This window comes from Astatotilapia calliptera, chromosome 18 (assembly GCF_900246225.1).
Source record: "Astatotilapia calliptera chromosome 18, fAstCal1.2, whole genome shotgun sequence".
Taxonomy (NCBI): domain Eukaryota; kingdom Metazoa; phylum Chordata; class Actinopteri; order Cichliformes; family Cichlidae; genus Astatotilapia; species Astatotilapia calliptera.
In genome coordinates, this window is record NC_039319.1 from 19,735,071 (window position 1) to 19,762,238 (window position 27,168).

The 27,168-nt window shown below is 42.3% G+C and overlaps 1 protein-coding gene across 2 annotated transcripts in view; it reads left to right on the forward strand.

Annotated features, from left to right (window-relative positions):
- Positions 1-27,168, forward strand: part of ephb1 (EPH receptor B1) — a 171,248-nt gene that overhangs the window by 37,493 nt on the left and 106,587 nt on the right. For both annotated transcript variants that reach the window (XM_026150315.1, XM_026150316.1), the window contains exon 2: positions 15,892-15,956. In XM_026150315.1, coding sequence (XP_026006100.1) covers positions 15,892-15,956 — 65 coding nt within the window. The remainder of the gene's footprint in view (positions 1-15,891; positions 15,957-27,168) is intronic.

Here is a 27,168-nt window from a genome sequence, read left to right on the forward strand (position 1 = left end):
TTCGTGCCATTTCAAAGATGTAAGACAAATACCAGCAGACCGTATAAATATTGCGGTTAGACTATGCATGCATGCTGTCTCCCTTTTATCTACCTTATCAAACGTTCTGTCAGCTTGCCTGAGATTTTTTTTTTTTTAACACACCTGCATTGTTTTTTCTTACATCCTACTTGTCTGCCGTTGTGTCACAGTTAATAGGCATGGTGAAACCAAAGGGCTCCTGCAGCCTGCTGCTCATTAACAACTCCCATGTTAGTATGTGTATCTGTCTACGCTGTCATTTTATATTGAAATGAAATAGAATTCTAGGGTATCATACTCACATCTGGTCTGCGTTTTTAAAAAAAAATGGAGAAAAGTTGTAATTATCAACATTTGACTAAGTCTGTAGGGGTCAGCTCAGTTCATGGTGCCTCAAGAGGAGGCCATTTAACAGGACTCCCTGCTATGGTGTCAGCTGACTGTTTGTCATCCAAACAGCTCTGTTATCTAAGTCCTTGTTGCCACATCACCGCTCTGTGATGCCTTTTGGTATGATGCTGATTGTTAGGAGCTTACCACGGTTTAGAACTCATCCTTAGAGAATTAGTTGTACCTCAGATTTGAGCCTTTTTTTTTTTTTCAATTTCACAGTTTCAGATGGAATATATTATTTTAGCGTGACAGTTATATACAAAGAGACTGTAAATAAAATTCCCCACCTTCCAGATTAGCATATTCGTGGAAGCAATAAGTCTCACTTTTGCAGCAGGGGAGATATTGAAGGATTTGTGGCTTAAGAAAACACATGAAAAAATGCCCAGTTATGTGGAATTTTTCTTATTGTGTTTGAGTAAATAAAGTGTAAATTATGAGATAAATAAGGATGCAAAAGATCAAAGTGTGCTAGCGCTGGTTCATCACAGACAATTAGCTGTGTGAAGCACTTCTCTTCTGGAGAGTTTCACTTTGAGTAATGTCTCTTCTGTCATCAACCTGTGTGCGTTTGTTGAAATGTGTTTCTGCATGCCATTTCTTTCTGTGTGGGTATGAATGGATGTGGGTATGTGAATGCGGGATGCCTGAGCACACATCTGTCAAAATACTTTCATATAGCCCTCCTTGTGAGATGGAGCAGACTGGATTGCGTGTTTTCCCACTCACAGTGGGTGTGCATTTCTTTATCTCCTTTGCCTGTCGTGTTGACTGATGGGTAATATGCTAAATGGGGCCTGTGTTTACCTCACCTGTGCCACCGGCAGGCCTCTGTGTGAGCTGGGCTGTGACAGGGAGCACTAATAATGCTTTAAGTCCTCTGTCAAACTTCAATCACATTGACACAAGCTCTTGGTGTGGCACACTGTCCTACAGAGGTGCTGTCACTGGACAGATGTAAGTGAATTTTGTCTCAGTAGTTACATGGCAAATGGTGACTGCGCACTGGGGGTCAGGTAAATGGAGTGTGCAGTCACGGCACGAGTGCAAGTGCACACTTGCGCGAGTGTGTTAATTTGTATTCTCGTGTCTATGTATGCAAATACGCAATATGTGTTTGCATATGTGCATGGGTGTGTGTTTGAGTAGATTTTCAGTTTATATTTGTGTATCTGTTGCGGGGTTAGTGGAGCAGTGAGGCCTTGCAGTGAGTCTCTCTACAGGAGTCTACGTGATTTACGAGCCTGGTGTGAGTGCTTCTCCCATCCTCCTGCATAATGTCCCTATTAGAGACAGCAGACACTGTGGTTCTGTTCATCATTTAGCTCCAGCGACCAGCACACCTGGGGAGAGAGAGAGAGAAAGAGGGACAGAGAACCAAAAGATAAAGAGAAGAAAAGAAGGAATAAAGGGGAGAAAAAAGGAGATGGTACAGTGCACTTTCTTTCAATCAGTTATCACCCTATGCCTTTATAGAACTGCGTCTGAGTACAGCAGAGCATAAACAGGCAAAAAAGGAAATAAAGAATATGATAGGAAAACAGACGGGAAACAAAGAAGTGTTATGACTCATGCTCTATCACATTAAGCCACAGACACTACAGCAGTAGCCGTACATCTTGCCAGACATAGCAGGTTGCTCACCTCACCTCATTCGTCCATCTCCAATGACTGTACTTGATATTTTTTTCTCTGCCCCTGTTCTCCACCTGAGTTTGTTTAGGTCTGTCAGCCTCATTATGTCAAGTGAGCTGCCAGGGGACACGCGGGCTAACAACACTCCTGGGGAGGAGAAAAGAGGAGTACTAGTGTATGGAAACTCTCTGGGAGTCATTCCAGCACCCATCTACATTAATAGCTCCACGACTGCAGATAACAAACACTTTGTGAGATGGTAGTCATATTTGCTCAGCATACACTTAAGCCTTAGCAAAAGCAATGTATGAAATGTGTACTGGCAAACATTTGGAAAATTGCCTTTTAAAGCGGTGTGGTACTGACACCATCACGCAAAGTGTCTTTATCTTATCTTATTCATCCGACTGCTGTATGTGCTGCTGCTTATCACTAAAGGCACGTTGTTCTTTTGTTTTCCGTTATTCATAAGTTGCAGGACACATATACGTGTTGCAGACTTGCTACTACATGATCAGGAGTTAAGCCAGTGCAGTCAAAACCAGGTACATCTGTGTCAGGTATTTTGTTGTCATCATGTTCCTACCAGCCACCAGGACCCATTTAGAATTTGTTGTGTGCCTGTAACACCTTATAAAAGCATCATATCGGTGTAATTTCACAAGAATCTGATCTAATTTATATCCACAAAACTTTCATTATGGGTGATATATTATGCCGTCATCACGTTGCCTAGCAACCACTGTAGTGTCAGAGTGAAATCACAGACCAAACAATACTGTAGGTCGGGAATGTACTAGCTCTAGAAAATTTCAACAATACATTTCAGGCACTAAATGAAGAGAAGCTTTTTTTTTCTGTTATTACACAAATCCAGTGTTGATTATATATCACAACAAACTGCACTGATAATTACTGGGAAAGCATTTAAAAGTAAAATGTTTTAGAGTCAGCTTCACTGCTCTAACCAGTTACTGCTTTCTTTTAGACTTTCTAAAAATGTAGCAGAACTATGATATCATTTATTAATTTAGCAGTAAAATAACTTCATTTTTGAGATAGTAATGTTTGCTGTTGAATAAGAAGCTTAAGTCATCTTGCCTGGAAGAATTTATGATCCACTCATTTGTATGGATGTCAGTGGAAGGTTTTAGTGTTTATTGCTTGAAATGCTTTTCCACCCTATTCAAGATCCACAGGGGAAATAAGTGAATCATCATTATTGTTGGCATAACAGTGGTTGACTTTATATAAAGTGTGTGTGTGTGTGTGTGTGTGTGTGTGTGTGTGTGTGTGTGTGTGTGTGTGTGTGTGTGTGTGTGTGTGTGTGTGTGTCTGAAAGAGAGGGAGAGAGTGAGCGAAAGAGAGCAAAAATATTGAAATACAACCTTAAAAAATCTGTTTCCTTTGGGCCGTGCATTCATTTCTTCAGGGTGACAAGCAACATTTTTGCTTAACGTAATGAAAACATGGGGGGATAGGTTAATTGGATAATCCAAATTACCACTAGGTGTGAATGTGCGAGTGAATGTGAGTGTGAAGGGTTGTCTGTCCCTATGTGTTAGCCCTGCGACAGACTGGCGACCTGTCCAGGGTGTACCCCGCCTCTCGCCCTATGACAGCTGGGATAGGCTCCAGCGCCCCCCGCGACCCTGAAAAGGATAAGCGGAAGCGAATGGATGGATGGATGGTAATGAAAACATACTCTTTCTACTTCCTCTGAACCAAAGCTTAAAGCTTAAAATCATCAATATATTGCCACTTATGATTAGGGCATTTATTTCCATCTGCCAGGGCCCGATAATTTTAAATGAGTATTCAAAGTAAAATGACACAAGATGGATGGAGTTTATCGCATTTTCTTGACATTTTTGTTTGTACACAAATCAAATAAAATTCCAAATTCTACTTGTATAGACTTTCTCCTCTACACGCAGCATACCCAAAATGTGTAGAATTTCTATGAATTTATCTAAAATACAGTAGGTCTTCAGTAAGTCCTCTTCACTCCAAACACCTGGAAACCACTTTGTGAATTTCCACTACAAGCTGATAACCACATCTGTGCCCTGGACAGACACCTGCATATATTCTGACCCGGTGGCACTGAAGTGGTGAAACAATTTAACAGCTCGGATCAACATTTACAGCTGTGCAAGCTGTGTGTGCCGCCTGTATTTACATTTGCATGTGGCCATTAGTAAATCTGTGTTTTCGAGTGCGCAAAGTGCACAGTTAGCAAGTTTCTGCTGCTGCCGCCTCTTACGTGTGAAGTAAAGGGAAGTGCTTAAAATGTGTCTGTGGCGAATACATATTTAACGAAGCATCTCGGCTCTTTAGCTGTGCGGTTGCAGCGCAGCGAGCAGAGTGTTGCACTTTGACTCCTGGAGCACAGCAGTAAACGGCCTCATCTGGTGGGAATGCCAAGTAAAGCTCAGCCTGGAAGCTCTTTTTTTTTCCCTCTGGCAGGAAGATTTTTAGCTGCGATGGTAACCACAGTCTGTCATGCTACATTCTGAAGATCATCCAATGATCCACCCAATGTTGTCTCTGTTATATTAGCAATCAACAGAAGGCTTGGAAGATCCAAAATGGCGAGATTAAAATATAAAAAAAAAAGAAAATGTTACATTCAGCTAGTGCTGGCATTGCTACTATTGGGACTGCCAGAGGGATGGCTGATGTTTGCACTCCCCACTAGTGTCACTGGACAGCTGTGACATTTGAGGTTGCATTGTGGGCCAAAGCTCAAGCGTCCTGGATTCCAAGTGAGATGAGGTCAGATTCAGCGTGTGCATGTATCTGTGTGTGTTTGTAGTACAAGATCAAAATTACCCACACTCTCCCCGTGGCATAACAGACTGAATGTAATGTGTATGAAATGACATTTTCTCTCCCAGAAGAGCTCAGTGTTTTACTGAGCTGTGGCTTAGCATTCAGAGTGACTCTGCGAAGGAAGAGCGAGATACAAAAAAAATAAATACTTACTTACAACTGATTAAAAAAAAAAAAAAACAAAAGAAAAGAATGGGCACATTGATGGTGGACATAAAAACGGCACCATCAAATGGAAGAACATCAAACACATATTTCTCCTGGGAGCTAAGAGAATAAGCCTTTTCCTCTTTTTTTTACGTTCTTCCCCACCTCTGGAGGAAAGCAAAGAGGGCACACGCCATTTTCCTCTGCAGTATGAGAGATCTTCAGACAAATATAGGCCTACTCAAAAAAAGGTCTCTCTCACTTTCACTCCCCAAAGGTAAAAATGATCTCTTTTCCTCCCTCTCCCCATCCTTCTCTCTTGTTATAGATTGGAGAATCTCAACCCACCTATGTCAGACTCACGCTGTAAGGTCAAGATCCTCTGCTGAAAGTTTTTCTTTTGTCCTTAGGACTATTTTCTTTCGTACACGCCGGCACTGCTGAATCCAAACTCCAGCAAAGCCCTGGAGGAAAAACAAAGCCCATCTCCAAAAATATATAGACGTCCTCAGGCATGCGAGCATATGCTGCAAGAAGGTGGATTTAGTGTTCGCTTTTAATGGAAAGGATTGTGTTTGCTCGGAGGCATTGGATAGGCCACTGGCGTTTTTATGGGGATAAGCAGCAAGGGGGAGAACGAGAGGTGAACTCCACCTGCGGATGTCCACGGTCACCATCGCTAGTGGTTTAGCTCACTCCTGGGATGTATTCACTGCTTATGTATGTGTGTTGTTGGTGTTGAGACTGTGTGTGTATGTGTAGTAGAGCTGCACTAACGAGATCCCCAAAGAACACCTCACTCGCAGTTAAGGGAGTGAGATCACACCACACGATTTCTCTCATTCACACCGTCTTAGCCAGCAACGTCCCCGTGGTGGAGAGCACATGGCTAGGGAATACCAAACTGAGGCATCAATTACCTGCATCTCACTACATCGGTCAAGGGAGAACACAGATAAATTGAATAACCCTTTCCCGGTCGCATGTTGGCATATGTGCTTTCAGGTGATCTAACCCCCCCCCATACACACACTTAGTCACATGGAAAACAATCAGTGATCCATCCCAGTGGCATCCTCTCCCGGCAGGGTACAGTAACCACCGCTTACCGATGAGACTCCTCAGTGTGAAAAAGAAGTGTGTCATATGATTGACTCACTCACACCTCCATATGACTGTTAAATCGTCTTATACGTGCAGTCAGTTCAAGCTTAGTGCTTTTCCCAAGCCCCATGGGCACGGGTGATAATTTGAGTTTTATTGAAATTCAGCTCCAGTGGGTTCAAGGTGGTTGAAGGTCGTTCTTTTACTGCCACAGATGAGATGGAGTGAGAGCACGACATCAAACCCTCAAGGTCCCTTCTCTGTCTGACTCCACGATTTTCTGACTCTTTTCCTCTCTACCCATAGGGGAATTATCGAAGAGTCACAGGTCAATTTTGTGGCACATCCAAACACGGTTAACAACAGGATTTAATAAGATATTGCTAGCTGGTATTTGGCTCCCCCCATTAAACACAGGCTGACAGAGGTGCATGGCCTCATTCGTAAAATTGGGGAGAAACTACCAGTAGCATAAGTGAATATGTACTAACCTAATCTTTAGGAAATAAAGGACTTTCTGTATTGTCTTAATTTGTGCTTCCTTTTAGAAAGCCCTGATATTGTCCCTTTGCTCAGACAGATGGCACCCACAGTTTTAGTTATACAATGGAGGTTTAGCAGTGTCCTGACGGGAGGAGCAGCAGAGCTGTGCTGTTTTGGGTGTTGGGAGAACATTTTAGTGCGTGCATACTTTTTTCAATAGGTTATGCATGAACTTTTTTCAGCTGTTAGCGGGATGCTTGTGCCCACGTTTGGATGAGACGGTCTTGACTGTGTGTGTTTTATTGAATATGAATACTACAAGAACCACAAAGAGACAGAGCGTCTTTGTTTATGCTGGTTGCAAGACACAAACAGTGTGGTTTCCAAGAAATGATCCAACTCCACTGTTCAGCTAAGGTTAGATCAATTTCTAGATAAGATAACACACAGCACTGCCTTATGACATGCTCTCCGTCACAGTGTCTCTCCGAGTATCTCTCTTTTTATGAATAGCGAACGCCTTCCTCCTTCCTCTTGCTCCTTCTCACTCTTGTCTTACTATCCACTTTATTTTTTCCTTCATCTCTGTATCTCACAGTTTCTCTCTGCCCTTCATATTGGTTCTGCATATTACAGGATGGTTATCTCAGTTCAAGTGTATTACAGTGTGGCAGACGAGGACATTCATTTCTATCTCCTGCGTTGCCCTACTAGCCTCTGTGTTGTTATAAAAGGCAACTAGGGGACTCACATTGTATTATCATTCAACCTTTGTAAACAATTGAAGTTTATTAATTCATGCATTTATCTCAGTTTAACAGTTTTACACGTTGTGATTCCTCTATCACAATCCAGATAAATGTATATACATTCATGTGAAAAAGAAACTTTTCACAGGGATCTGTAAAACACCAAGTACAACCTGTGATTGGGTATCTTATAGAAAGATTTTTAGCAGCAATAACTTGGAGTAATCCTTTTCATTATGACTTTTTCATTTTTGGAGGAATTTTGTCCCACTCATATTTACTGCATTGCTTCTGTTCCTTTAGGTTTGTGGACATTTTTGTCATTTAAGGTCCCAACACAGCATTTCAATTTAATTGAGGTCTGCACTTTCGTTGCCCATTCCAACGATTTGATTCTTTTCTTTTTCAACTATTCGCTGGTCTGCTTGGGTTCATTGCCCCGTTACATGACCCTATTTGGGACAAACTTTACCTGTTGGACAGATAACCTCACATTTAACTCAACAATACTTTGGCTTTGGAGTTTGTGGTCAACTCGATGCAAGGAGCACAGGTCCTCTGGCTGCAACACGAGCTCAAATAACCCCCGCCTTTATCACCCCACCACTGGTGTAAAGTGTTTGGACTGGTGTATTTGGTTTTCTCCAAATGTGGTGCAGTGCATTATGGCCAGACATCTATACTTTGGTGTCATCTGTCTAAAGGACATTGTTCCAGAAGTACTGTGGTTTGTTCAGGTGTGACGTTGCAAACCTTATCTGTGCTGCCATGTTCAGTTTGGAGAGAAGACACTGTTCTTCAAGCCTTGTGTAAAAAAAAAAAAAAAAAGAGAGAGAGAGAGAGAGAAAGAAAAAAGGCCATACTTGTCAGTCTTTGTACCGTCTAACATGCTTACTGAGGTCTGCAGAGGTCACTAGGTTACTTAGGTCTTGGGTTCTTTGTAAATTTTCCAAGTATTACACTGTGTTGCCTTCAGGTTAATTTGTTAGGATGTCCTGGGAAGGCATTATGTTCACACACCTCAATGTCCATGTTGCTTTTGTAGAAGTTAACCTGGTGAATTCGATTGCTAGAATAGCTTAGATTAGCTGGCAGCTACTTGCCCTGTTAATTGCCATATAAACAGTAAGAGTCTACTTATTTTTTTCTTTCATTTTCACATGACTGTATTCCAGCACATGCAGGACCTCACTAATTGGTAATTCTTACTGTCCTAATTAGAGTGAGGGGGACTGCACTGGGAGTTTCAGTGAATGACATAATTCTGTTCACTCAGCACTTCCTGGTCGACTTGAAAAACACAGATGATTTTACTCACTCTGAATAGCCCATTAGCTATAACTTATAGTGGTAAATGTCAGCCTCACGCAATCCCAGTGTGACCCGGGCATGGTACTTCTCTGTGGCTCATTGTGTCTCTAGGCAGGAGAAGTGATGACAGTAAGCTAGAGCTAACTTCTGACTTTCATGTGAAGGTTAGAAATGTCAAAACTATAGAGTAGACTCATTCTCCTTATGGGAAACTATTAAATTGCAATTTTCTCTGTGCTAGCCCTCCAACATAGAGTTTTGCAGAATTTAATTTTTCCTATTTTCCATTTTGGTACTAGGAAGGAATCTCCTTGTGCAGTTCTTGTGCTGGAAAGTCATTTTCTTTGTGTCCTTCTTTGTGACTCACGTAAGCCTTATCAAACTTTTAGTCTAGTGGGACTGACGGAGTAAATTTTATCCAGCTGTGTCAATAAAGTGATCAAATTTCCACTGAAATGCTTTTATTGGAAGCAACGGAGAGTGGGTAGGAGCAGGAGTTGCAAATAGAATAAATGACAGTGAGTGGGTGTGGCTGAGTGATTGGGAAGCCAGCCAAAGCCTTGTTCCACAGCCAGTGAACCATCGGAGAGTAGTCTCCCTCTCTCTAAATGCTGTTTTGTGAGGTGAGGAGCTTGATAAGAGTTGTAATTACCTCATTTTACTGCAGCAAATTGCCAGGTTTCTTAAAAGCAGACAGGCTGGCTGAGGCAATATCAGCAGTAATGAGTATTGTGATGATTGTGGGAGGGCAGTGCTGCTTCCATCTGGATTATTGCTTGGTCACTGCTGCTGGTCTGCTGCTATAGGAAATCTGATCCTGGGCAGTTTTGTGAGGACAAAATGATTTAGGTTTAATCTTGTTATCAGTTATTAGTATTTAAGATTTTTTTCCCTTAATTATTACTTTTAGGCATTAGATAATGCTGTGGATTTCATGTGCTTTTCATTTTTATGAGCTAGAACCCATAATCATGACAAGTAAAATAAAAATAGTTTGACATAATTCATTTTACATGTGAAAAATATAGAATATGTAAAAGTGTAACTAATGTAAAATCATATTATTGAAATTTTTAAGATGCACTTGTACAGATACAAATACAAGCAGAGCTTGTTAGGAAGCTATTTTTTATTTTTAGAATAAGCTCGGGTCATAAGGTTATGCCAGAGAACCCTGAATAAAGCCTAGAGATCATCAGCTCAGTCTTGTCTCCCAGACTGATGCTTATGATGTGTATATTGGTCTTTTTTGGGCGCGTCTCTTCTCCTTCCTATATTGAAAAGGCTTACGCAGGGGCAGGGTTCGAACCCCTCCCCGGTAGCCTGTCATTAACAGGAGGCAGAGCAAAACACAGACAGCTCTGTGGCAGTGTAAAGGTAAACAGAGATGGCTAAAGTGAAGGAGATGAAAGACGGTGTTAAATGGAGAGTGAAGAAAGTTGCAGGGATGAGGGGGATAAATGATGCACTGAGATTAAGGGACGAGAGGAACGAGGGAGAGATGGGTGGATGAAAAGGGAAGAAAAGAGAGAAGAAGGTGGAGGTAAAGAGAAAGCGGAAGGGTGGGTGGGTAGGTGGTGGGGTTATGATGAATTAAAGATGACACTCTCCGGCAGCCTGGTTTCTAAAGATCACTCTGTCTGCTAATGTAATGTTAATGAATGCAAATGATGTGCCTAACCTCTCTCCCCTGACCAAGCGAGGGAAGAGAAAAGAGTGAAAGAAAGGAAAAGAGGGAGAAGAATAGATGAAAAGGTGCAACGTGGGGGCTTGTGTATAAATGTGCTGTTCCTACATTATGCAGGTAGCTGAGTGACAGACTGACCACTAAGATATGATCAGATGCATGAGACTTTGGTGTTGGTATAGCCTTTGTTTGACCATGTACCTGTCTGTATTTGCCAAGCCTGCCTCAGGGGGGGCTGTTGTGTTTTCCTGCTTCAATACCATAACAACTCTATTACAAACCGGTAACAGCGGGGAAAGAATGTGGCTGCTCACCAAGTGCCGCAAGGTTGAATCTTAAATTGAATGCGACACAGCAGCCCAGATGTGCGAGGCCAAGGTAATGTCACCTTCCTGTGATGATAGGATAATTTCATCAGGTTCTTCAGATGCTGTGTGTTTATTAAATTTCTGCTCTTACAAGACATTCTTCTCAACAGCTGCTGCTGAGCACACTTTGCCTTGTGCTGCCCTGTTCATCTTTATCTTCTAGACTCTCTCTCTTTTGTCTTTCATACGTGTCTGCTCTTCTTCCACGGAGCGAAAATTATATTTTCACACAGCCGTCGTGAGTGACTGTTAGCCAGGCGCGCTATTACTAAATCTGTGTGTATGAGTGTGGGCAATCTGTAATTTGTGAGCCTGTTCGTTTAATGGAGTCTGTGGCTCAGAAGATGCAGGACTTGTGTATCCCATCACTCCGCGCTAATGTCTCGGAGGAGGCTGGCAGATTTTTTCTTTTTTTTTCCTTCAGTTTTCAAATTTAGTCACATTGTCATTTCTGTCTTCAGGGGGACATGGAAGTAACACATTTCTTTTGATGCATTTCAGTTGCCTGTTCTGTATCTTCTATTTAAAGTAAAAATCCTTCAGTATGAGTGACAGAGCTTTAGTGTGGCACGGAGTAGAGAAGTCTCACATCTGTGTTTGTATGGATTGTCTTCTTTGTTGAACATGGTGACTCAATCAGATATTGCCTTTTTATATTCTTCTTCCCCCTGAAGCAGTACTGTGCCATAACTGCAGTTTCCAAATCTGCTAAATGGCCTTAACCATGCTGGACGTGAAGCGGTCTTTTCTTTCGAAATCAGGGATGCAGCGGGTAAGTGGTGTCTGTCTGCGTGAGACACTTCCACATGATTTGTTCGGAAAATACTTCACTCTGTCAAAACGTTCTTTTTATATTCATAAGTCCCCTGAGTGGACGGCTGATTAGTTTGGGAGATGCAGCATCTTTCGTTCGTGTTTGTTTGTCACTTTGTTTTCAGCTCTGTATTAAGATGCCAGGCTCAGCAGGCTACCATGGGGTTTCATCATTGTTAAGTGCTCATTCCAATCCCGCTGATTTCTCCACTTGGTTTTTCATCTCCGTCTTTCTGTCTATTTGTCTTCTTTTTTTCTCCCTCTTTTTCATTCTTTATCCGACCATCTTGATTCCATCCCCCCAAGAAAAGATAAACCCCACTTACATAATGTCATCCAAGGGCCTCAGATCTTCTTTCGCTTTGCTGCTACAGTCACAAAGAGAAGACCCTTAAAGCTTTGCATCCTGCATCTGGACGTGATTGTGTCATTGAATTACAAAGTATACCAGCATCCTTGAACAGGAGGACATTGGGGAGTGGGGGGAGGCTAAAGAATAGATGAATGTAAAAGATGGAAAGAGAATGGAAATCCGTGGAGAATGGCCTGCTGTATTGATTGAGGAGCCAGGAAGCTTCAGAGAGGCACTTCGGCACATGTTGTATCGACTAGTGGCCATACAGTCTCAGATTGGCTGCAAAGGAGGGAATTACACAGACATGTTGGCATTCTGACTTTTAAAGCGTAGAATTAAAGTCATGCATGAGAGCTAAAAGAGGGCAGAGAGATTGGCCAATTCATTTTTGCTGTTGTTCCTTCACTGAACTCCCGTTCTATTGATGTTCTTTAGTGTGTACAACTTCCACGTAATCATGCGTGTCTATGCGATGTGTCATGCGACTGCTTGCTGACGTGTAATTGTGCGAAGAGAGCTGCCTTATCGATCTATAATGCAGAGCCCCATCAATGTTTAATGTAGTCTCTCTCACTCTTTCATTTCTCTCCCTCCCTTTCTCTAGCCCCAAATGGTAGGCTGCTTCCAGAACCTACCATTTGGTATTGATCTATCACTTGCTGCTAATAAGAAGGAGCTGTGCTCTCGGGGATTGGGAGCTGCAAGGCCTCATCTGAGTCTTGGCTTTGGCTTGCGACTTTTGGGTTTTGACTGGTACTCTTGCAGTGTTATCCAACCTACATCCATTGTATGATAAAGGGTAACTAATATTCTGTGATGCAGTTGCAATACAGCCTCGAGCCTTACGGATCCTTGAATGTATTTAAGGCTGGTGACGCCGACACCTACAAGCCATTGTTTTCCAATAGATTTATGAGCCGTGGCTGCTTAGTTAACATTAATCTCTCCATGTTAACAATTTTCACAAAGACTCAACTACTGGTGAAACTGCCTGGTCTTAATTTAGTGGAGCTTGCAGGTGGAGCTGACATAGCAGAATATGAATACAGAAGAAAACACACTGGGCTACCTTCCAAACACTAGGGACATGGCAAGGTCCTTTCCTTGCCTTGCAAATGACTTGCTATAAACTTGGAGTGCGTGGACGACTAATTGCTTTTACAATGCTAAGGAGTAACCCAACATTAAGCTTCTAGACAGACAATAAACATCCCGGGTCCTTGAAATGCAATTTTCAGTAATGTATTGTTTTTAACTGCACTCCATACTGTATTGTGTTTGTGTTGGGGGGGGGGGGGGGGGGCAGAGTACACCCTGGACAGATCGCCACTCCATTACAGGGGCAACAGAGAAACAGGCAATCAACTGAAACTAAAACTCATTATAATAACCAATTAAACTAACAGATTAATTGTTTATTATTTACCCAATATTACCCAATATTAAATAAATTTAAAAAATACCTATACCAAAATTTAATTAGTGTGTAACCTTAGGCTATTTAGATAACTTGTAATTTCAGCAATAAAAAACAATGTTTCCTCTTTTTCGAAGAGATGTTTCGTGTAATTAAGTTGATTTTATAATGAAACTATTCAAATCCACTTATCATTTAATGGATGAACGGTTCACAGAAGTGCTCATTTAAAAGCCCCACACATACACATACACAAGGGACATTTTCAAAATCTCCAGTGCCAGTGGACAGGTGTGCGAGCAATGCCATGATGGCTGTTCGAGCCCCTCCCCGTTGCTAATCACCACTTAGCATACTCCATTTACTCATCCGCTACTTTGATATTCTGCTAATGGTAGGCATTAGACCACATGACTCTGCTCATCCACCCCTCCCTTGGGCCTTTGACCTTTTTTTATTTTTCTTTTCGTTTCTGCATCCTATCTTAGACCGAATCCCCTCCAACCCCAACCCTCCCCCTTCCATTTTAAAAGGAAATAGAAAAAAAAAATGGTCGACCAAGAGCCTGTGTGATTTGACTAAAGCTTCTGTGATTTCCCCAGAGAAAGGTTTGGCAGTCCCCACAATGCTGGCTGGCGCTGAGGGCTGTTTCATGCTCCTATCTCCCCAGCTGACAGCAAGTCGTACAAGTAGGCAGGCAGGCAGGCTGGAGCTGGCTGGCTGTGGAAACTAGACAAGGCAAGGCTGATCTTAGGGAAATTGAAATACTCTGATGGAAGCCGGGTGTGAACAAGGCTGTCACTGTAGGTGTACACAGAAAATTGCTCTCTAAGTTGGCTGGTGCATGAGCAGAACGGGTGTCCATCTGCGTGTGTCCTAACATGCATTGTGAGTGCTTGTGTGTGCAGGGGCTAATTGGTTTCATGTCTGAGGACAGTTTCTCCCAGTAAGTAGAGATTGAGAATGAAAAGGCTCTTTTCTTCTTACAGGTGGCTTGTCACTCATCCTTACCACAATGTACTTGTTTTTAAAAAAATTTTAACCAACGCTCTTGAACCACGGATGACGGGCTTTGAGTGTTCCGTCATTTGGAATGATTTCAAAATGCACAGCGACTTCAGTGAGACTCCAAATTAGCAGCAGCTGCGAGTGCGTGCTTGTTCTGGGGGAGTAGGTAAAGGGAGGGTGATGAGGGCTGGAACCTCTCCTGGAAATCTTGAAAGAGGGCATCGTTGTGTCTATGCATTTAATCAGAGTGAGATTTCTCCCTTATCAACAACACATGTGGGTTGTGCTAGCCAACCATTTGCTGTGAAAGTGGAAGAGCTCCAAGCCAAACACACAACGACCACAGTTCCTATGAAAATTGCACACACACACACACTTTCTGCTTGTCTACTACAGAATGCAGATCATCACACAAGCATACCATTCACCCTTCTGTCTCGCAGTTTTTAATCTGTCTGGACACAACACAAAACAACAAACACAATGGAGTGTATGTCGTGGCAGGGGACATCGGAAAATGTGAAATATCCTTTGGTTCACTCTCTGTAATATTAATGTTTTAGGACCGAGGATAAACTGTCTGTTACAGGGGAAATTATCAATCTATCATTACTCTGCTAAGGCCAGCATGTCAGTTAGTCCATCGCTCTATAAATCTGTATTGCAGGGAGAGGGGCAGGTGAGCGCTTTGTGAAAACTGCCATATTTCTCTCTTCTTTCCTTGAGCAACATATCATGTACCAGCAAGGCAGATATTAATCAAAAAAAGAGCTGATAAACTTCTGGTGTGAGCTGCCAGACTTATTTGTCTAAGCTATGTCCCTGAGGATTAGGAAGGGGGCAATCTGTGTTCTCATATTGCACTGATATGTGGCCAGATATGACATGTTGTATAATAAAAGTCCAAACAAAGATAAATCCAATCCTTGAACATTTCTCTGTACTTTTTTCTTCCTTTTTCAGGCTGTATTGTGTTACTCTTTCATTTTGTGTAGCCTAAAGTTATCCAACATAGGTCATCATGTTTTTTGGCAGGCGTTTAGAAAATTAGCTAATTAATCTGAAATTAAAAAACATTTTATGGCTTGCAGATATATGCGTTTTCATAACTTTAGGTTAAGGAAAGCTGACGCAAATACATCAGAGCCTAACCTTGGAGGGCTCCTTCTTCATATGTGAAGCCAACTCTTTTTGCCAGGCCATCTGCAAACCTCATACAGTGTATCGACATACCCACTTATCTTTCATAATACTTGCACACATATAAGCAGGACAAAGGCAGGATGTAGTCTAGTACTGTATATAGCGAGATAACACAATGCAAAGAGTTTTTTTTAGTCTCTCAGAGGTTCCTTCCAGCAAAGTGCCAAGGATTTGTTTCTAGTCTTAACAGAAGAGTAACAGAGACGGATGAAACACTGTAGGGATTCTTGCTTTCTGTTCATCAATGAGTGTCAAGCGATCACTGGGGCTTGAATATAATTTAGCTGTGTGGGATGGTACTCAAAATAGCTTCTGTGTGGCTAACCGCTGGTTCTCTCTGTCTTTTTCTTTCTTTGCTGCAGAGACCTTGATGGACACTCGGGTGGCCACAGCTGAGCTGGGGTGGACAGCATATCCTAATTCTGGGGTGAGCCCGTTGTTGCCAACACATGTTTACATAATTAAATAAATCAGAAGTTTCACTTCACACTATTTTTCTGTTTTTCTGGTAAATAGCTTTGTTGGGTATGTGTAACATGACACAGAGCACGTACAGGTTTACAGGCAGACAGACAAATAGGCAGGAAAGCAGGGAGGATGGGAGTTATAGTTATAGACTTAAGCAGTGCCCAATGTAGCTCCCATTATGGGTATTATTTTCTCTGTGTCCCGGTTCATAATGACTTAATAACATAATGGGTCCACCTAAGTCCCAGAACACAGTACCTAAGTCCCTGTAAATGGAGGCTGGGGGGGATACCATAGACATAATGATACTGTAATGATACATTTATACAGGGAAGTGGAGGTATTAGGATGAAAGAGGGAGGAGGAGCTAAGAGGACAAAAAAAATGCTCAGGGCTTTTCAGATTTAAAGGGAACTATCTGCAGCTTTTAGGTATTCTCACAGAAATGGAATGAGGCTAACTGGAACAAAGTGGAACAATATTCCTCTTTTCTCTTTTTTGATTGAAACTCAGTATTATTGCCCTGTTATGCTAATGGAGCGTTTTAAGACCTTGTTTTCTGTATTGTAATTCGATAATTCAATGAAAGGCTCCATAGCACAACAGTGATATGAATCTTACAGGAGCTATCCAGGATAGAAAAGGACTGTTTCCCGCATTTTCTGGGTCTTTAGGTCTTTATGAGGCATTTTACACACGTGTAAAAGGAGCTTTTATTGCTACCGAGCAGAGCTTTGACTCTGTTTAAGCATTAGAGTGTGGCAGGGGTTTTTTGTATTCCTCAAGGAATACAAGCTAAAATAACCTGTAATAACCTCGTGTGTGTGAGTTTGCATGTATGGCTGTGATATTGTCATCTGCACAATATCTGGAGTGAGCCCTTCTCATTGTGGTCTCCACAGTTTGTTTTTCTCTTATGGTATGAGCCATGTCGCAAATTCCTTCATGATTAATCAAGAAAACCCCAGCGGCAGATGGAGCAAGTGGACTTGTACATTTTCTTGCATAACAGCCATTGTTAACTGTCATTATCCCCTTCTATGTTTCTGTCTCTCTTTTTGATTTATTCATTTATTTTTTATTTTGTTTACTTTTTACTTTTAATTTTGCCTCGCTGTTGATATTCTCTTCACAAACGGCTAAAACACAAATGTTGGTTAGATACCTTTTTTCTTCAAAAATGTTTAGCTGATATCTCAAATTAGCTGATTGCAGATGTTAGCATGACCAGGATTTCCTCTAGCTTAACCGACTGACTTCCTATTTACTACCTACACATATTATGGGCTTAAATAAATGCAACTCTAGTCGTTCCAAGACTTTATAGACCAACTTGATCAAATGGTGAACAGCAGTGTTCACCATTAGCAACATTTGCACGATGTGCAAACTGTAGTAATGCCATCAAAATGATCACGAAGCCAAGTGTTTTTCTTGTAATACGAGCATGCCCTACCAAAAACTGATAGCTTTCGCCACAGCACATAGAGCTGTGTCTCATGTGCAGCCTCAAATCAGCTGCCCACAGATACTGAGAGACTTACATACATATGGCTGGTGACCATCGCAAAGACACAACACATTTTCCACACATAAAACAGATATATGTTTAAAAGCTGTTCTTAATAAGATCTGACATGCATACCAAAGGTGCAGCACAACAACACTAACAGTTCAAAAATAATAATTGTTTTGACAGATTCATGTTAAATGTTACATGTGTATTTGAATTGTATTTCTGCCTTTCTTAATGTTCCCTTCTACTGAACAGGCAGGCAGTGACCCAGCAACCAACACTTACCAGCTGTGAACAAAAAGTATTTATGGCTTTAAAGGATAATTAGTCCGGTTGTTTTGGACCAAAACTACAGAAAACAATGCATTCGATTTGAGATTCACTGATGCACCAAAACAATAATCAGCCAAACAGCCATAAAATGCTTCATTTTATTTTCCAAATAAGATAAATTATTAAGCTTTAACATTTTCTCTAAATAAAAATAGTGGGGTGCAAATAATAAAGTTGCTATACACCCACCTTTACCTGACAAATTTTACCTTCCCAAACAAAGCAAGAGCATTTGTACAACAAAACAAGTGTCAGGTCCTTATATATCATTTTCCTTTAAATTATAAAATTACCAGATAACAGGACATCAACCTTTTTCTCTTTTTCACTCATCTCCATAATTTTCCTTTTAACTGCTTTGATTCCTTTACTGCTCATACCGAGGCTCACGCTGCCTCAGGTTGTGGTTGCTGACATCTGGCTAGCTCTGAGCTCTGGTTAGCTTTAGCTTTAGCCACTTTGCCCTTCTTCAAGTTGGGCATGTTCAGCTGGGTGAAAGTGATTTAAGTGCCTCATTAGGTTTATTTCAAACATTTTTGTGGTGGTTCCCCTGCGGTTTACCATGATGAATGATCACAGCCACATGCTAACATGTCATTAACATGTAGATGTGGGTGTGAAAGTGACTACTTGATTGCGCCGCTGTGTGCTTTTTGAGCATGCACGAAATTGAGTATCTTGTACACATGTCACATGTGAGACTCATCCGCTGCTTTATGCCTGAGATTTGGAATTACACACTTTGTCAAAAGAAAGCAAACAAACAAACAAAAAGTATTTCTAACTGTTTTGAGACAGGAGCTATTGGTCTCATACTAAACTTTTAACTCTGAATGTGCTAATGTGCAATAAAATATTTCTTTTTCAGCTTGACATTGTCACATCTTTATATATGAAAAGAGAAAGAAAATCCAGTGAGACTTGTTGCGTTTAGACTTCTACAGTGCTGTTACTATCGAAGCAGATTCAGTTTAGCAAGCCCCCAGGCACACAGAGACATATCTGACTTGTCTGAGTTGAGCGTAGTTCAATCCTGCTGCTATTGTAAAGGTTCAGGGAGGGAAAGGCCTGCTGTAGGACGGATACACAAACTGTTTACTGGTAGAACTTATTACACTATGCAGCTACCGTGACCTTGAGCGTGAGAGATGCAGCATGACTGTGAGAAAATATTCATTATCACGCACACTCACACAATTAATGTAAATCCAGTTTTTAATAGATTTCTGTGCGAGCTGAGATGTAATAACTTAGTCAATATCAGATAAATTCCCACGTGTACAACCCTCACCTCTGAGAGCTGCAGGCGAACCTCTTTATGTGTCATGCAGTTAATTTATCAACAGCCTGAACCTTCAAAAACAATGTTTTATTGCAGCTTTTCATAGCTGAATCAATCATAGCTACAGCTATAGATAAAGATTGCAAATGCCAATCTTAAAACCAAGACTGTAGCCTGAGGGGTGTGAAAAGTATTGTCATGTAGATACAGTATACTAAGTTTAGCTCTGTGTGTGCAGCCAGTAACTGGGCACTCAATTTGCTACTCTTTATAACCTTAACAACTGCTTCTCTGACACCACACAACAAGAGTTAAAGTGCACACACTGCATGGTTCCTGAGCTATTTGATACAACTCATTAATTTTCTTTAGTAACTTTCCCCTCAGGAGTTTTTAAGCAGTGTATTTGTGTGTCTGTGTGCATTTGTGTGCTTGGCTGACTCAAAGGGTTAATTCGGAAGGACTCCAGAAGCAGTGCCATTAGTTCCAGTTGTGTAAATGCAAGAACATCAGAGTTAGGCATGCAGACATATAATGGAATAGCAGCAGTGTGGTATGGTAGCAGTTTTCTGGATAAAGAAAGTTAGTTTGGAAGGTATAAAAATGTGGAGAGTAAACAATATAATATTCTTTCATCATGTGCCTTTCCGCTACAGTATTTTTTTTTTATTGTTTCAAATGTCTATTCTAAAGTTTTTTTTGCTCATTCTGTCTCACCTTCATCCTTATGCGTCAATCTCATGCTTTTCTCCTCTCCCTTTTCCTTCTGCTCTCTGCCTTGCTCTTATGCACACTCCCTACAATAAATAAAATATGGAGTCCCTGAAAGGCAAGTATCCCCCAACCTTGTGGCCATGCGACAAAGAGCAGACATGAACAGCAATGACACACACACATATACACACAGTGACTTAACCAAAGCACAGTTTCTGTTCCAGTTTTCAACAGTCTCTCGGTTTTACTGGGGCAGCTGTGGCTTGAGTGGTAGAGTGGGATGTACTACTAATTGGAAGGTTTGTGGTTTGATTACCCCTGCTCCTCCAGTACACAGTTTTTTGGTGTCCTTGGGCAATAATCTGTGACACAAATTGCCGGCCCAATAGATACTTTAGGTTGTGAGGGGTGAAGATAGTAAATAGAATAAGAGTGCTGTGAATGGGTGAATATAGCTTGTAATAAAAAGTAGAATAGAAAATAAGTTTTAGGTAAATTAAAAAAAAATGTGTTAAGCCAATTAAATTTAAGATACGATAAGATAAGATAAGATAACCTTTATTAGTCCCACACTTGGGAAATTTGTTTTGTCACAGCAGGAAGTGGACAGTGCAAAAGTTATGAGGCAAAAATTAGAATACAATAAGAATAAATACAGTACACAACTGTACAGAATAGAATAAAATAAAATACTATATACAGTAGAACAAAATAAAATAAATATACAATAAGATAAAAATAGAATACAAATACAAATACTATATACAACTGAGTAAAAATACAACGATGACAGAAAGGATTATTGCACTTAGTATTATTGCATATGTATGGATGTGTGTGCTTGATCAGTTAAAGTCTTTATTATGGAGTCTGACAGCAGTGGGGAGGAAAGACCTGCGAAATCTCTCCGTCCCACACCGTGGGTGCCGCAGTCTCCCACTGAAGGAGCTGCTCAGTGCTGTCACAGTCTGCTGCATGGTGAAGAGTGTAATCGCATGAAAAAAGGTTGGGAACATTTAGACTTTGGTGAATGCAAAAAGGCAACCATGCAGTAAAAGTATATTAAAATGTGAGTATTTCTTCAACTCTGATTGCATTACTACTTTTTCTCCCTTAAACTAAATAAACTTAAATTAATTAAATTAAGGAAAAAAAGTTCCCTCTTGTAAAGTCTCAGAATGTCACTTAATCATTAAGCCGTAAATGACAAACTAAGAATGCTAAGTCAAGTACTGTTATTATGTATTTTCAACTGATTACAGCTTTAGAAGTTAAATTCTTTGGCTCAGACCTTGAGTTTGAAGAGCCATGGGCTCCTCTAAGTAGATGGCTGACAATCTGAAAATGGAGCTAAGTGATGTTTACAAAGTAGGTAAAAGCTATGAAAAGCATTCTGCGCCTCCAAATTCTGATGTCTAAAATGTCAAGACAGGGTCATAAAAAATGTCGTGGAGTGGTCCAAGGCACACTTGAAGTTCTGCCGAGATGTACTTCAAGGAACACAAGCTTTTTTTATTTTTTATTTTGGCCTGTCCCGTTTGGCTCTTTTGCCCTCAGAATTGTTGTCTAAAGGCAAAGAAAGATGCCCAACGGATTTACTTTACCAAACTGACCATCCCAGCCTTGCCGTAATGGTCCATTTGATTCACCTTTTATTGTTTATTTTATTTTCACTTACTGAATACGGGACAGACTTGACTGGGGGAAAGAAGGGGAGAAAGAAAGAGGGAAAGAGAAACAGCTGAGAAGAGGGACGGGGGAGAAGGGCAAAAAACAAAAACCAACAGAATGAGCAGAGAAAAAAAATGCATATATCAATCACCTGGGTCACCTGCTGAGAAAGAAAAAAGAAAGCAAGCAGAAGAGAACAAGAGTAATAGAATAAACAACATCACAATGATATATGGGAATATGACAGTAAATACTAATTGTTAAACATTATTGTGCAGCACATAAGATCAACAGAACACAGTGTGCTTTGAGGTAGGAGCCAAAAAGGGTGTAGTTTGTGGGTGTGATCACCCGTGTGTACACCTGTGAGCATGGACGCGCTTGTTTTTTGTTTTTTAAAAGGTTCCTTCATGTAATAATCTGCTAGAGGGTGTGGGGGGGCCACAGCCCCGTCCTCCAGGGCATGAAGCGGGTGTGGAGGAGATCAAAACTCCAGACATCCAGAGGCCCCCAGAACACAAGAGACCAAGGAAGACCAACAGAGGGGCAGCTGCGCCACTGTCCCGGAAAGAGCTGAGTCCCAGATGAGGGCTCACTCCCAGATGAGGGCTCACTCAGCAGCCGCGGAGCAGAAGCCAGGGGGAGTTGCAGTGACGCGCCCGTGAGCTCCGCCGGCAGCCAGCTGCGCCTGAGTGACCGAGCCCCAGGCCGAGAGGCCGGGGGCACCCCACCTCCGAAGTGGCCCGAGCGAGCCCCAGGCTCCAGGCCCCGATAAGCGGCCGCCAAGGAGTGAGCTGGTGTGTACCTGGACGCCCATCCCCGGACACAAAGAACCACCAACGCACCGATGTCTGAGGGAGTCTGCCACTGGCAGGGGAAGTGGTGGTAGGGGGAGATAGGCCTCCAAACCTTGGAGGGCCTGAGATGTCCCCAGAGAGGTGGCGCCTGACACCCAACCTGACATATAGACACAGACATACAGGCACACACAGATACAAACATCCATTCCCACCCTCATGCTCTCATATGCACTTACTCCACACTCAACCAACGTGGAGACAGACATAAAGAGACGTTGTACACACGATCACACTCCCCAAGCGTACTCTACAAACCGGGTCTAGGTGCCCCCGCCCCTGGAGGGGGGAACTGCACCCAGACCCAGGTGGTGTTTCCCTTTTCCCTGCGGTTGGGGGAGGCAGACCGCCCCGACTCCGCAGCAGCAGGAAGGCTCCACACTCCAGACCGCAGTCGTACGGCCAACTCCTCCTCCTAGCCCCCCTGCTCCAGCAGGTCGCAGAGAATGGGGGTGAGAGAAGACTCCAAACCTCCCTCCACCCGCTCATTGTAGTGTTGATGCATGTGTGTTTTAAGGTGCATTTAAAACCCAGGAGGGCTTGGAGCTACCTGCCAGAGAGCAGCAGGTAAGCGCATGGTCCCTCCTGCTAGCCCTCAATGTCTATGTGTATTTAAAATTGAGAGGTGGGCAACGATGCCAGGGGTGGGGTGTACACCCTGATGGTACTTTGGACTCCGTGTATCGTGCCCACCCCCAAGATCCTATATGTATGTGTAATGAGAGTGTGAGTAATGTGAATGTCTAAGTTGTGGGATAAAATTGAGGCAGAGGCAGCCAGAAGGGGACAGAGGGGGGGGGTAGCCTCCTCTGCACCCTGGTGACATACCCCTACTCCAAGGCCCTGCATGTGTGGGTGGTTGTGGTGGAGCGGGAAGAGGGAGGCAGCTGGAGATGGGGAGGGAAGGAAGGGAGGGGCAGGTGACCCCTCCCTGGGGCCAGCTCCCCCGCTGACCCCAGTAGGCACCCCCACACTCCGCGACCCGCCAGGGAAAGGGGGCCCAGGCCCATCCAGACCGGGGCCCAGTGCAGCAGCGCCGCCCGGCCCCACAGAGCCCGGGACAGTCCACCCAACCCCACCACAGAGAAAACTGCACCCACCCCACCATCCACTCATCTTCCAGACTACATAAGACAATAAACACCCAGGCTGAGATCTTCCTCCACCTCTCCTGTATCTCCCCCTCCTGCAGAGGGAGCTCCTGAGGAGAGGAAAGCTCCTGCAAGATGTGACAATCTCCCCCACCAGTTGAAGAGCCCCCCAGGTGGCTCGATGCACCGGCGGCACCCTGCTCCAGGGCTGGGCCCCCATGCACCCACCCGCCCACAACCCCGGCAACACACCAACCAGGACCCAAGCCCCCCGAGGCCCGGTCCGGGTCCCAGCCCAGAGATGGAGCGCCCCCAGAACCTCACGCCCATCCCGGACCCACCCAGGGGCAGCCAGGCTACCAGGTCAGTAACCCACGTCCGTCAGCACAGACCCTCCCCTAGCCCCGCTGCACGCAGCCGCGAGGAAACAGTCACCTGAGAGCCAACAGAGCCCCTAACCGGACATGACCGCTACCCCGGGTTGAGCCCCCCAAGGAAGATGCCTCCGGGGAACCCCCCGACGCCCTAAGCCTGTCCCTACCCCCACACCAATCACAACAGTGAAGGCGGGACCAAACTATGACCCCCCACCCCCACTAGGTGATGGAGCTGATCAAAGGAGCCCAGAGCAATTGATCTGATGTGGTGGCAGAGGCTGTATCAAGACTAATGTAATCTAATAGATAATTTCTATATTGGTTAGAATTAAGATTGTTTTTATTTTTCCAGTTCATGAGGACTGTTTTCTTGGCTATGCATAGGGCAGTGAAAACCATATGGGCGATATTCTTTTCTGAAGTGACATTATCTAAGCTGCCCAACAAACACACTAAGGGGGAAGTTGGAATGTTACATTTCAGACACTTCGATAAGTCTTCACATATCTCGCGCCAAAACTTCTGAACTGGTGGACAGAACCAAAGAGCGTGGATATAATTGTCCGGTGAATTGGTTTGGCAGTGTGAGCAGTTGTTGGTAGACGTAAAGCCCATCTTGAACATCCGATGACCTGTATAGTGCACTCTATGTAATATTTTGTATTGAATTAATTGAAGACTGGGATTTCTAATTAGATGAAAGGTTTTTAAGCAAATCTGAGACCAGAAGTTTAGGTCTAAGTTAACTGATAAATCCGCTTCCCATTTTGCAATAGGAAGTGATATTGATTCATCTGTTTTAGAAAGCATTCTGTATATTTTGGATAGTAATTTGGGGGGTTTAAGAGTAAGAAATTGAACCACACTTGGTGGTGTTTGTAGTTCAACTTGACCCGGTTTAAATTTCTTTTTTACTATGGATTTAATTTGTTGATATTCTAAAAATCTTTTCTTGTTGATCCCATATTGTGTAACTAGTCCGTCAAATTAAATAAATTCTGTTCCTTCTAGTATATGTTCTAAATATTTGATTCCTTTATCACTCCAATCTGAAAAGTTTATCATATTATTGTTTTGTAATATGTCAGGGTTGTTCCAGATAGGTGTACGTTTGCATGGGATTAATGAAGACGCCGTCAATTTTAGAAACTCCCACCATGCTGTCAGAGAAGAGCTGATGTTGATGCTTTTAAAGCATTCATGTCGTTGGATGTTTGAGCTGATAAATGGTAGGTCTGAGATCTCTAGATTATTGCAGAGTGCTTGTTCTACATCTAGCCAAGGTTCATCTAAGAGGGTGTGTTTTAGCCATCCTGAGATAAACTGAAGCCTGTTGGCTAAGAAGTAGTGCTGAAAGTTAGGCAGTTCTAGTCCTCCTTTATCCTTGGTCTTTTGTAGTGTTTTTAAGCTTATACGTGGGGGTTTATTTTTCCAAAGGAATTTGGACATACATGAATCTAGAGATCTGAACCAATCTTGTGGCGGTTTAGTTGGGATCATTGAGAATAAATAATTTATTTTTGGTAAGACCATCATTTTTATAGCGGCAACCCTTCCCATGAGTGATAGACATTTCCATCTAGCCAGATCATCTTCTACCTTCTTTAAAAGTGGGATATGGTTTAATTTAGTTAGATCTGCAAGCTTGGGAGAAACATTAATACCTAAATATTTTATATTTCCCGATTGCAGTGGTGTAGAAGAGGAATTATGGAAGGAGCAATTAATCGGTAGGACTGTAGATTTTGACCAGTTAATTGAGTAATCTGATATTCTTGCAAAAGAGTTTATCAATTCAATCACCCCAGAGATATTGGTTTGTGAATTTTGGAGAAAGAGTAACACATCATCCGCATAAAGGCTGATTTTATGTTCCACGTTCTTGCATTTTATGCCCTTAATTACTGAATTCTGTCTAATTGCTGCTGCTAGTGGTTCAATAAAAATTGCAAATAGGAACACAAGCTTAATGTGAACTACTGACTCAGTAACTGTTGCATTTGCAGCTGTTAGAAAGTCAATGACTTATGATTTAACTTAAAATAAATGTAAAACTGTACTGACATTTCAGCAAAGGCCGGTCTGCCAGTATTGTTTATAATACTCTGGCTGCACTGAAGTGCAGTAGGAGGCCAAAAATATGAACTTGTATTAAAAATGGTCAATCCACAGCTCAGATAAAGCTGATGAAAAATGACCAAAACACCCCAATGGATTATCTGGTTCATTCAGAAGAAAAGCTGAAATAGTGCTACTTGCTAATTCTAATATTTGTCCCTACTAATTTTGGAAATTTTGGAAAAGTAGCAGCAGGGAAACTGTGTTGTTGGTTAAAAAAACATATTGTAAGCAAGTAAAAAATGAATGATGTTAAAAGAAAATGTTTTAGTCTGGTAACTTAAAAAAGTGAGGTGAATGAAGGAGAATTCAAAGTCATGTGATACTAAACTTCATGCCATTTATTTTTTATTTTTTTAAAATAATTTTGGTAAAACGGGAACCAGAGATGCACGACTGCTTTCATTTTGGATCGGGTGGATGAAACTAGAGGAGAGTGTATGGAGGCAGCGAGAGGGTAAAAGTAGAGAGACGGCTAAAAAAGAAATGTGATAGTGATGTTCGAGGGGCTCCGGGATCAGGAAGGGGTTTGGGGGAGGATTAGAAGAAGCTGGAGTGAGAGAGGGTGAGGGATCAACTGTGTGAATGGGGCAAAAAAGCCAAACCTTTGGCCCCTCAACATTCAGCTGTGTGTTTGTGTGTGTCTGTGTTCAAGAATGCTTGGGTTAACTCGTGTGAGTCAGGAAGGTCACAGTTTGACTCCAAGCTTTAAGAGGAAGATCCTAGGAAGGGTGGGTGGGTGTTGGGAGGGTCGGACCCGCGATCAGCGGGTGGCAGTGGCTGTACGGATGAAGGCTGTGGGTACTGTAAACTGTCGTGAGGCAGGCCAGGTTGGTTGGATTGTCAGGGGCTTAGGAAAGAGAGGGCTATGTGTGTCTGTGTGATTGCGTGGGTGGGTGGAGGTGGGGTTGGTGTGCAAGGGGACATGATAGACTGGAAAGCTGCAGCCAAAAACAGACAAACTGAAGTAAATGCTCTGAATGAAATGAATCATTACTGACATGAATCAGTAATAGCATGGTTAATATTGTTGCAAATATATGCCATTTATTAATTAATTAGTTAGTGTTCTGCTTATTATTAGCCCATAATTTGAAATAGAAAGAGGGTTGATTCATTTACCTTTAAATATCTGCATCTGTGGAACAAACTCAGATAACGGTAAATATTCAAGTTTGTTTACTAGTTAGTCTTTAACCCAGATAATCTTAC